A 12,762-nucleotide genomic window follows, 5' to 3' on the forward strand; every position below is an offset into this window, starting at 1 on the left:
CTCAAGTTTCAGTAAGTCTAGGCACTTCCCTTTGTATTAAGGCTGGACAAGGCAACCCAGTAGGAGGGGTAGGGTCCCCAAAGCAGGCAGAGCAGGCAGAGACAGCCTCTGCTCCCACTGTTAGGAGCCTCACAGGAACACATGCACACAGGGCCTGGGTTAGACCCATGCAGGGTCCCTGCTTGTCAGTTCCGTCCCTATGGGCCCCTATGAACCCGGGTTAGTTGATTCTGTGGGTTTTCTTGTAGAAGTTCTTATTATTAAGAGGCCCAATTAGCAGGTTATATGTGGAGGTCAGAGAAAGGGGTGGAGTGATTGGTAAAACAATTATTTATGAAACAGGAACACATCAATCAATTCCACGTGTATCATTGTACAATTCCCACAATGTTTTGTTTTGTTTTTTTTCCTTGAGTTCCTATTTTTAGTAGGAAAGCCAGAACAATTACCAAGGATCATTTAAGAAATACATAGATAAACCTGGGATCTGAATAATGGCATATACACTTTTTGGGTCTTATTAACAAACCCCACTATACTTTGGAATGCAGAGTATGCTTTCTGCACACAGGAAAACACAAATAAAAGATTTTTAGACGGTTACACAAACGTGGTTTTTATCTATGCCATGTCCCGTCTGCTTTTCTCTCTGCCTTGAACTCTTCTGGGTGCCTCTGGATGTTCTTTCTTATATCTACAATAGGAAAACATTCCCCTAACCACCAGGGAGCAGGGGTGTGTCCCTTTACACAGCAGCCCAGGGTGCTCACTCCTGAGCACACCCTCTAGGTAGAGAGTGAAGTTGTGCCCTGCCCAAACGCTACAGTTGGAGAGGTGGTCTCTTTCCTTGTGATCCCAAGCTTCCACATCTGACGAGAGGAATCTAGGGCTGTGTCAGTGAAGTGGAATTATGAAAGAGCAACTGAAAAGCGAAGACAAAAGAAGGTATCAGTGGGCATCGCAGAGCTCACGGCAAAAAAAAAAAAAAAAAAAAAAAAAAACCCTAGATTCTCAGTGGGCATCGCAGAGCTCATGGCAAAAATCCCCTAGATTCCGCTAAGTCCCGAGAAGAGGAACAGAGGACACAGGACACAGAGACTTTGGATAGAAACGAGTGTAAAGAGTAGAAAATATCATTCTGTCCTGAAAAAAAAAAAACCTAAACAATCTGGTGTTTTTCATGATGCTGGGAAGTGGGGGGGGGGGGTTAGGCCATCACTGCTGTACTTAGATTGCAGGGGAGTTTCCTGCATGAAAGGGGTTGCATATATGTGAATATGTATATATGCATATATAATCACTTATATATAGATATATTCATATATATATGCATACATACATACACACACACACACACACACACACACACACACACACACATATATATGTTTTCAGAAAAACCTCAGACCAAAGCCTGAAAGGTGGACAAGGACATTTGTGAGCGCTTTCTTCAAATGAAACATATAACTCCACAGGCAGAACCACTTCAGAACTGAGAAGCCACTGGTCAATAAAGGAATAAAAAGCGTCTTCTCAAAAGAAGATGTCAACTCTCGCTAAGACACTGAAGTCTGTAACTGTCTCCCATAAGGCCCCTGGCATCTCAGCCCCTTCCCTGGTAACCCTGCAGCCACCAAGAGCCAGCAGCTTTACAGTAAATTAATAAAGCTGAGCCCATTTCCAGCTCTTTTTAAAGCAGCCTCCCCCAAACACATCAATAGCCTACTCTAATTTCAGCTGATCTCAAACAGTTGGCTCATATTTTCAAAGCAATTCCTGGAGGGTTAGAAGCATGGAGAACTTTATGAAAGGGGTGCGTACTACTGGGCATTAAACCTTACTCGCGCCAGGCTCTGGTGTGTTCCCAGAGAAAAAGGGGCGGCAGCTGAGCTGGAGGGCAGCCAGAAGCCAGAAATGAAAAATAAGGCTGTCATTTTGTCTCTTAAACTTCAAGCACTTTCTTTATCACCTTGCCAAGTAGTAAAGGACTTAGAGGACAGGCATTCATTGTGATGGAGTGGGCTTCATTAAGACACTACCTTCCAGACTCTAAGCCTGTGAACTGACTTTCCTGGAGGTGGCTTGCTTGCTTGCTTCTTCCTTTCTTTTCTTTCTTTGTCTTTTTCTTTTATTCCTGGCATTAGGAATTCTTTCTCTGCCCCTTTAAGATGTAAATCTTCTTTTAAAGCTGATTTGTGGATTGTGAATCAGGATTGTCTTCCTCAAAGCCAAGAGAATGACTTCATAATGCAATCAATAGGGAAGGTGGGGGGGGGGTACCCGCGCCCTTCATGCTTTGAAGGAGTGTGTGTGTGTGGGGGGGAACCAGCCTTCACAAGTAAGGAGAAGCACCTTGTCTCTCAAAAGCCAGAGAAAGTGTTTTCCTTTGAGGAGGGGGCAGGAGGGCAGGATATCAAAGGCTGCAGAATCAAGAAAAGACAGAAACAGCAGTCAACCCTATGGGCAGTGGGAGAACCATAATTTATTATTAGAAATGCCCAGTATTCAATAACAACCACAAACAAATCACTCAAAAATTTAAACAAGAAATGCAAGGAAAGAAACTGGCCAATATGAAATGTTGCTGAAGGGACTTGGTAGAGACGCTATGGATATAGTCAAAGAACTAAAGAAAGCATTCTTACTGGAGAAAAATATGATCTGTCATATGGCTGAATGGATAATGAGGAGTATGGAAAGACAGGGAAATTACAGGGACATTGGAAGGGTAAAGGCGCTTACCTTGGATGAGAGTCGGGGCTTCCAGTCCAATTAACAACATTTGCTTAGAGACAATATATATACAGAAGAAGCATTTTAACTAAGATGATGAGATTGCAATGGGCCAAGCTTAAAGCATGAGCACATATGACCTTCCTCATATGTGAACCTGAAATGTCTAGGATTCTCACACACAAGATTATAAACGCCACCTATGGTGGAAATATACCTTAATTTCCCATGCCAGTTTTTCTCTTTGCTAACAGTAACAAAAGCATACTCACTCGTAGGTGGGTCTGGTCTGGGACCAACCATACAGGCTGTGCACATCATAGTGCTGCACCCGAGAACCATCCGGAAGGATCTGCTCACTCTCCATGCACAGAGTCTTGCTGCTCAGGCCTCTGTCCCTGGCTTCCAAATCTGAGGGGAAATACTGAGTTATTTTTCCAGACATCTTGATTTATATATTGACATGTCTATTATAAAAGGTCTAGTTGCTTGAGATTTTTAATGTAAAAAAATAATATCCTGTGATTTTGTAATTGGTTAAAGAAGACCATGCAGGCTGTAGAACACATCCTCTTTTGCTCCAACTCTAACTCAGTGCAGCAGCTCACTTCTCACCATGACAAATTCCATTCTTGTTAGGACTCTTTCTTCCACTAGATGGTAATGTTCTCAAGAGAATAAATAGAACTTTGTTCAAATTACTTCTGTACTGATGTTTCTAAATCTTTCTGGCTTCTCAGCATTCGACTGACAAATACTAAATTAGGGGAGGAAAGGATGGATGGATGGATGGATGGATGGATGGATGGATGGATGATGGATGGATGATGGATGGATGGATGATGGATGGATAGATGATGGATGGGTGGATAAGGATGGAGATGTGGCCTACCCTAGACATTAAGAAATATAGATTCTAGTTGCTGATACATTTTTTTCTTTTTAGGAAGTTCATTTCTTGGGCTTCTTTGTGGTGAGAAGACTCAATATTCTGAGATGTTTTCATGAAGTGTTTGAAATGAACAGGCTGGAAAGTTTAGGGACTAGATTTTCATACTCTAATCAAAAGAACCTGTGTGTCAGGGGTATGCGAACACATAGATGGGTGTTTTTCAAAACTTTGGCAATAAATTCATACTCATCAATACAATCAAGGGTATCACTTAGCTTCTTTTAAAGCACATGTCATTATTTTTATACTTAATTACTAATTTTATACTTAATTTGAATATATCCAAAGATGTTCTATTTGTGTACTTTATTCCATGTTGAGAGTATGTTAACCATTCCCCTCCAAAACTTTTGGCTTCACGTGAGAATAAAGAGAGCAAGGGTCTTGAGCAGGAAAGAAATCATACACGGCATGTAGGGCGGTTTGTTGAGAGTTTCATTGCGGCAGCCCTTGACAGACCCATCCACGAAGTTTGAAGGCTCATTCATGTCCTGAAGTAAAGCAAGCAAAGACAAGATGCTGTCAACTCAGGGGCAGCATGTCATTACTACATAGGACACGAACCTCAAAGAAGTGACCTATAACAGTCCGTATGCTTGACAAGGATCAAGGTAGAACCTAAAAACCCACGTCAATTGGTAGAGTGAAAACTGCTTTTCAAACTTGAAAGACTTTGTCATCATAGCAAAAACACTGACCCCGGGCCTAATGAAATATCTCAGTCTATGTCCCTACACAACAAGCCTGTTTTCACTTTTCTACTCATAGACTGTTTACCCTGTATCTGTAGCCAGTGACTATTGTGATCTCCCTGTACCTCTTCTTATGGCCCTAAGCTGGGAATGATTCTGGGGCTGCCATAGACTGTATATACCCTAAGCAACTGTAATAACTCAGAGGCAAGGCTGGAAATAAAACCTTACAGTACAGAATGTACAGCTCAAGTGCAAGAAGTAGCGGCCCTGAGAGAACGTTCCATTGTCTGCCAGTAGAGGGAAAAAAAATTAAATTAGCTGTCCTAAATAAGATAGCACTAAGTAAGACTACAGGTAACAGCAAGCATTTGGGACTAACTATGCAGTGTTTTGGGTTTTCTTTCTACTAGAGCAAACATCGCATAGTTTTCAGAATGTCTTCTTCAAAGCTATCTCCCTTTCTTCTGCCTGACTTATCTCTTTGGATTAATTTGTGTTCTTCCGCAAGTCTAGAATATGCTTGCCTGCAAGCAGCCAGTGAGGCCTCAAAGCAGCCACAGGACTCACAAAGTTTGTCTCTGTGTGAACTGTGAGATTCTTCTACTCTGACCCTGGGTCTGGCTGCTCTTCAGAGCTGGACTGGAACTTGCCTAGGATTTCCCTTCAAGTGACTAGATGTGGGGGAGGAAACCAGGATATTAAGGAATGTGCTTCCCGCCCTAGGAAAATGCAAATAGAGGAGTCCTTAGACTTTTCTCAGAGACATCCAAATAATCCCCGCCCTGAAAACCTGTACAACACACGTTAGAACAGGCTTTGAAAGAAAGAGTCCTTCAGAGTAGTCTGTGCTAGTCCAACAGTGAATGCCCTTTAGCGCCCAAATCCACATTCATGCCGTGTCCATTCCTGGGTCTGCTCTGTCTTCTAGATATAGCTGCAGGCTTCAGAGTAGATTTGATAGTTGGGAGACAAAGTCAAGAGACTGACCAAATGGAGATAAGAGTTGCCAGGATGATCCTCCATGTTGCTTATGTATATATTAGCATGTTCAGCAGCTGACATGCTTCTCTAGCGGACTCCTCTACCAGACACGTTCCCGGGACAGGCCCACAATAATCTCTACTATTCCTTGTTCTAGACCCTAAACTCCCTTCCTTTCCGATACCCAACCCTAGCTGCCTACTCTGGTAGCTTATAAACTGTCTCCCTGTGTTCTGACAGCTCCCGTGTTGAAAGAACCGAAGGTACACTTACGATCCTCAGCCCATCAAACTTCAAGCTCTTCTCTGGCTCCCGGGGATTGGAGTAGAGCTCCTGTATCTCTCTCTTCCACCACGCAGCTGTGCTGGGGCGCAGAAAGTCGGGAAAGGCAACATAGGCCCTGTAGAGCTGGAAAGGCAACACACGCTTTCATGGGAAGGTCTCCCCTATCCAGGAAGGGGCGCACTAAGACGAAAGGAGAAATGGGCAAGCATTTGGGCCTGTCCAGTCTCTGATCTAACCGTGGTTTTGCTGCTGCTGTTGCTGCAGAGTTTAGAAAGGACAAAGTTGGAGGGAGGGGGAAATTCCCTCTAATCTCTTAGGAAGAGGCAGGGGAGGTTTAAGGCCCTCTTTAAGCATAGTATTGTTTTATGACTAGACATTAACCATGGATGACAGAAAACTAATAGTCAGGGTCTAAACAGTTAAATTGTAAAGATGTATGGGATTTTTCTTTTTCAGACTGGCAATACTAAAGGGGTCCTGTCTGTCATTCTGGGAAAAAGAGCTGCACAGTGACCAAGTATGTGTAGACTTGATGGGGCAGAAGGTATAAAACCAAGAACTTTGCTCCTTCTGGCCTGCTAGCGATGCCTTTGGTCCTCGGGAAATTCATCAAGAACTACTTGCTTGTCCTAGTTCCCTGCTAGGGAAAATAGTCTAGACTTTGGTTCATTATTTTCAAGCAACATTATATTTGAATCGCAGCTATTCAATGCACCTATGAAGGATTTCATGGCGATTTTCTTTGTATGCCCTTCCATTTTGGTTGCCTGTAAAGTTTTTCCTTTGTGCATTTCCTCTCCTACAACTGACCGCCAGGCAAGCAGACTCAAGTGAGAGCTACTTAGCCACAAAGGGGAAGCTGCTTGTCCATGAAGAGAAAACACAAGCATTCAGGTGTTTATTTAGGGTGACATTTCCAAATGCCTCTGATCAACTTTACCTTGACTTGAGACTCATGGTCAAGGGATCCATCCACATTTACATTGGGCAAATCTGGCCAAACCTAGACAAATAAGAAAAAAAAATCAAAACCTTTAAAAGGCACTACACGCAAACACAATGAGGTGTTTTGAATGCAAAGCTCTAGTGACAAGTGCCTCAATCTTTGTCATAAACTAAAGTGTAAAGGCTGACTGTCTGGGATTCACCCAGGTGACAATGACCAGGGTTTGCATATTTATTCCGTGAGTTTTCACGTTTTTTATTTTGAACTCAAGTAACAAACTTCATTTTAAGTGTATCTTTTGCACAACAGTATTTCAAATGAGTCCTTGGCTCTGGTCTATATTTTATTTGTACCTGTAAAACTTATTCTTTACAAATAAATGTGAGATGTGATGTTAAAGAAATGATTGATTGACAATCCATCTTGCTGCCTGACCAAGGTCGGACTCTTCCTAAATTCCTACCTCATCATATACTACTGCAGGATATTTGATCACACTGTGAACCCTGAGATTGTGTCATTTCCTGGGGAGAAAAAAAACCCACAACTCTTTCTAGTTGTGGTGTGGATCAACACTAGCACATCCATTTATTCCAAGAGCTCTCTGTTTGCACATTGTAAACAAGATTAAAAACATGGAGCAAGCAACCAGTTGACAGGAAGTGAACATAGGATTATTAAATATATATATATATATATATATATATATATATATATATATATATAAAGTAAGAAGGAGTCAGGAGTACAGACAGACAGACACACAGGAAGTAGAAGGGAGGGACATTGAGTTTGGGGAGAGCTGAGAGGATAGAACAGGGTTTTCTAGATGTCAGCTGAGGAGGAAGGGCTCTCTCTCTCTCTCTCTCTCTCTCTCTCTCTCTCTCTCTCTCTCTCTCTCTCTCTCTCCCTTTGAGCTAGCAGGCTTTCCCCACAGCATCTGGCTTCCGAGTCTTTCCTGGAAAATCAAGTGACTGAGATGTTGTTAAAAACAACATTCTCTTCCATGCAAGCTTTCAACCCTTCAGGCTTGTTCTCGGTGTTTTCGAGCAGAATCAATACCTGTCGAATAGTATATGTAGCATTAACAATCTATAGCACTAATCAATTTTTATTTGTAATTTGCAGTATACATCAACCATTCGCCAGAGACAGTAGAAAATACTGCTTGCTTTCTCAGAGTTCACAGAATCCTTACAAAGCTGGTATGGGCAGTGATACAGAAACACTTCCTATACGAGCTAAACCAGCTGTTGAGAGCCTTACAAGACGTCAGATGTCTTGAAGTGCAAGCCCAGTGGGTCAGGTGTGAAGCCAATATTCAAAACAATATTCAAAATGGCCAGAGCGCATATATAGGGCGATGGGCAGGAACATAATAGGTTTAGGGAGTGGGAGCTACTACCATCTGGGTTCCAGAAGTCTGACAAAATTATCGCTGACAACATCCACATAAGTTGAGGGCTGAGGCCAAAGAACGGACCAAGATAGAGTTAGTGATTTTTTTTTAAGTCCGATTAAGCATCATTAGTAAAAGCTGAATTCTTGGTTTGAGTTTGTGATAGAGACACAGAGCTCAGAGCCCTGTGGGATTATTAATGTTTGTTTTAAAAACCATCATGCTAAATATAAATACAAGCAGTGGGAATATCAGAATATTTGTAAGCAGCGACAACATTCCCTGGTTTGGAATTTGACGTGTAACTCACTTTGGGCCTAATGCTTCCTGTGCTAGGTAGCATCAGGAAGGCTGCTTCTTTTGCAATATATTCATCAGGATTTATTTTTTTTCAGGATTTATAGGAACACCCAATGAGGTGTTGGTGATTATAGGTGCCTTGCTCAAGCCTTACCTTGCCCCAGACAATGTCACTGGAGTCAGGCCATTTGATGAACACATTGTTTTCCTGTCCTCGAGTAAATGTTAGGTAGTGTGTCTCATTTCCAGAAATGGCTGGGTCCTATAATGACAGTTTCAAAAGTTACGAATATGAGTGAAACATCTCCAAGGAAATTACACTCCAAAAACTGACCAATGAATATAAGGCAGAGAGAAAAGTGACCCAAGAAGTAATATTAAATATTTTTAACTAGACATGGGTGCCACGGGCACCCAATAGAAGATGCATAGCTCTTAAGGTCAATCTCTTTCAAAGAGAATAAAAATCTCCATCAATAAATGAAACTGTCTAGATTATAGAAAGTACCTACCCAGAACTATAAATACTGTAATGGGGGATGGGATTTACAGAAACTGAGGTACAACATGAAGTGAGTGATTTCTTTTCCCCAATCACACATAAATCCATTGTAAAAAGAAGAGGAGAAGGAGAAATAAAAAATAAAAGACTATAGTGATGGTTAGCTATAAATTCCATATGGTTATATTTTGAAAAACAATTCCTAGGGTTAAAGCAGATTAGTAAGACATTACCTTCAAGAGGAGCCATGTAACTACATTTCCACTGTGTAATAGCAGTCAGTACTCCTTAGGAAAGCAAACTTTATTCTATTCTGTGGTCCAACTTACATCTAAGTGGCCATCCCTACCTATTACATCTCATAGAGACTCAGCTCATCCCTATTTATGCTGGTTCATAACCATTACACAAAAACATCACTGTCTGAAATTAAATTTCTAATTTTTTTTCTTGATCACCTCAGTCCACTAAAAAAAAAAAAAAAAATGCTTTCTTAAGAAATAGCATTGTCTTATTTACTAATTTAGAATCCACCCTCTCAGTAATGAACTTTAAACAACAATGTTCAACAGATACTTGAATTAACGAGTAACAAAGGCATACTCTAATTTTTGGATGCTAAGATTCGCTTGCAGGTAAATAAGTAAGCTGGCATTCTGCGTTTGTGAGTTCAATGAAACATTAATAATCCCCTGAGTTTAATCACCTCTGAGGATGATTCAAAAACATTATTTGTTTGTTTGTTTGGGTTTCTTGTTGTTGATTTGTTTTGTTTTGTTTTGGGTTTGGTAGGCAGGGGGTTCAAGAGTTTTGAGATTGTTCTTTAGTTACAAGACTTCCCGCTTCTCTTTCCTTCCTCCAAACCCTCCCAGTGACTACACCTACAAAAGGCCCCCACGCCTAACACTCAGGGAACACTACAGGAGAGGGGGTAGAAAGACGGTAAGAACCAGAGGATCAGGAAAGTCACTGTGAGGTTGTGTCCCTGAGTAACATCAGAAGCCACACCCATCAAGTCTCACCAACATGGCTGACAGGCATGACCTGAACAAGGAGGACACCAATGTACGTGCCAGACGGCACAGGGAGAAGCCCAAGGCAGTCTTTGACACCCCTTCTTCCCTGGGAAGATATGAGACTGAGACTCAGTGGTACCCCGAGACACCCTGAGATACAGCAGTACTTCTGAGACACATCTGCGTCCCTGAGACACATCTGCATCCCGAGACACAGCTGCACCCTGAGACACAGCTGCACCCTGAGACACAGCTGCACCCTGAGACACAGCTGCACCCTGAGACACATCTGCACCCTGAGACACAGCTGCACCCTGAGACACAGCTGCACCCTGAGACACAGCTGCACCCTGAGACACATCTGCATCCCGAGACACAGCTGCACCCTGAGACACAGCTGTACCCTGAGACACAGCTGCACCCTGAGACACATCTGCACCCTGAGACACATCTGCATCCCGAGACACAGCTGCACCCTGAGACACAGCTGCATCCTGAGACACAGCTGCACCCTGAGACACAGCTGCATCCTGAGACACATCTGCACCCTGAGACACAGCTATACCCTGAGACACAGCTACATCCTGAGACACAGCTGCACCTTGAGGCACAGCCAGAAGAAGGGCAGCATTTTATTTGCCACATTCAGTGTTTTCTTTCCACAGCTCTAACTTTAGTAAGAGAAAAATATTGGTAAATAATTTCCAGTAGCATCAAGCTACAAAAAATAAAATGACATTTTACTCCTTTAAGGTAATTTTCACTTTTCTTCCCTACTTCATTTGCTTAATTTTTAAAAAAAGTATATATACTTAAGTGTTCTCAGAACATTACTGAAATGTAAAAGATGGTTTCTTGTAGCTGCCATCTACTTTCTCCCAGAGGTGTTGTTTTGGAATCACAAAGACGGGAACCAAAAGTCTGCCATAATACCTACCAGAATGAGAATAACCCGCATGCCGTTCGCCTTCATTTGATTAATCAGGACACTGAGATTTTGAAAGCTGGGGCTGAGGGTGAAGTCCAACTTCCTGTCCATGTAATCGATGTCTACATGCTGCACATCCTACAGGAAGCAACAGGCAAGGGACTCAGCGTCCTACAACAGCTCCTCTCCATGCTTCCTGACGGGGCCGGGCTCCTTCCCAAGCCCGTCCCCTAGCACGCTCCTGTGCACACGTATTCAATCCCACATGCTGGAGCTGCTTTCTGACCCTGCTACTGCCCACATTCTCCATGTGCTTGCCTCTCTCCTTTCCCTTGCTCAGTTCCTGTCCTCTCAACCCTCAAACCTGGTGAGCCCATGCAAGTGCATACAAAGACAGACAGAGAAACTGCCCTAAACAACAGACTATAGATTTGACAGTTGTTTGTTTCTATGGCAAATAGTACTGCACTGCCTTAGGACTGTAAGTGGAATGCATTTGAAGAAGGACAGACTAGTAGCAAAGCCAAAATTAAGACAAGAATGAACTAACACACAAATAGCATTGATGGCTTGGGTAAATTACATGTATGGATCATTTTTTTTTTTTTCATCTTGCAATCGTCTTATATTTTTCTTATCTCTGTTTAACAGGTTTATCAGAAAATATATAAGGAGAGAAGTGTAGCCTGTACATAAGTGTCAAATTATCTTCAGTGAGATCGCCTCATTCTCATTTTATAATCCTTAATTTCTCTGTGAAACCTTAGCAGACAATCTAAAAGCCAAGAGAGAGGAGTTCTGGAAAACTGACAGTTATACGAGAAGAAGGGTCACGTACATCTTTGCTTGTTGACAGCAGTTAATTATGTTCCTCAGGATTTACTGGGGAAACTAGATTAGAGGAAATGCACAGGTATGTGGCAAAAAAAAAAAGCAAAGTCTAGATCTGTAACTGCTTCCTTTCATACTGTCATTTAATGCCCATCTCTCCAAGGTGCCCACTTCTGAGACTCTAAAGTCATGACTTGAAGGACCGTAGTTACCGCAGACTATCCTCAACGGCAAGCAATGGTGGTCCAGTGCCCTGCCACCATCCCACTACCTGCTGAAGGAAGCATATGCGGCTCTTAGCCTCGAACCGAGCCATGCAAATCATGACTTAACTTGCTGAAAGGCAGCGTGCAACGTGTTTAAAAGGTAAAGGGTTCTAAGAAAGGCGATTTCCACATCTACTTTTCCTCCACTAAGCTAACCACAGCCTTAATTTGTATGCACCTGTTTTCGTTACATAACTATGCTAAAAGACTGAAAGCAGAGGGAGAGGTTCATACATAAGGGATCTGGGCTGCCACCATTGCATCATACAAACTGGCAATCTCATCATCACTCTGGTATCCATAGCGACTCAGCTGGAAACCTAGGGCCCAGTATGGAGTCATGGCTGGCCGGCCAATCAACTGGAATAAAAACCAAACACCAATTACCACAGTTTCATCCTTACATTCACTTGATCACCATGTCAGACGCTGTAACTGTTTTTAAAAGTCTGTATTAGGTTTTTTTTTTTTTTAAGTTTACATTTGGTTTTAAGATAGTCTAAGTGAAATAAAATGAATCCTGCTAGAATCCTTCCTTATGGAAGGAACCTGAACCATTCTATTGCGTTCTAAGAGCTCTCACTCAAGATAAACACAGAAGTCAAGTGGAGAGCAACCAGGAAGGCGGAGCTTAAACACGCTTCCGCCCGTTGCTGAGCCACTCACAGAGACCTCCATAGCGAATCTTCATCAGAGACTCTTCAATAGCCTACTGAGCACATGATCAAGAGACACACAGGCTAAGTGTATGATGTCCGTACCTCATAACACTAAAGTCTTGTGTGTCAGCTTGAGTGAACACATGGATGAGGTCTACAAAACCACCGCCCAAGAGAAAAATGGAAAACTCTTTGAACTGCATTTAGATGGCAAGAAGAATAGCAATCCTCTAGTAGTAGGAGCACCAGTGAGTAAAATGAAAAATAAA

The 12,762-nt window shown here is 42.3% G+C and overlaps 1 protein-coding gene across 1 annotated transcript in view; it reads right to left on the reverse strand.

Moving 5' to 3' along the window:
- Positions 1-12,762, reverse strand: part of LOC127214309 (probable maltase-glucoamylase 2) — a 74,012-nt gene that overhangs the window by 13,117 nt on the left and 48,133 nt on the right. The window contains exons 30-36 of the mRNA XM_051174700.1: positions 12,069-12,194; positions 10,747-10,875; positions 8,446-8,553; positions 6,587-6,649; positions 5,635-5,769; positions 4,092-4,176; positions 3,006-3,144 (exon numbers count right to left, since the gene is read on the reverse strand). Coding sequence (XP_051030657.1) covers positions 3,006-3,144; positions 4,092-4,176; positions 5,635-5,769; positions 6,587-6,649; positions 8,446-8,553; positions 10,747-10,875; positions 12,069-12,194 — 785 coding nt within the window. The remainder of the gene's footprint in view (positions 1-3,005; positions 3,145-4,091; positions 4,177-5,634; positions 5,770-6,586; positions 6,650-8,445; positions 8,554-10,746; positions 10,876-12,068; positions 12,195-12,762) is intronic.

This window comes from Phodopus roborovskii, unplaced genomic scaffold (genome assembly GCF_943737965.1).
Source record: "Phodopus roborovskii unplaced genomic scaffold, PHOROB, whole genome shotgun sequence".
NCBI classification, from domain to species: domain Eukaryota; kingdom Metazoa; phylum Chordata; class Mammalia; order Rodentia; family Cricetidae; genus Phodopus; species Phodopus roborovskii.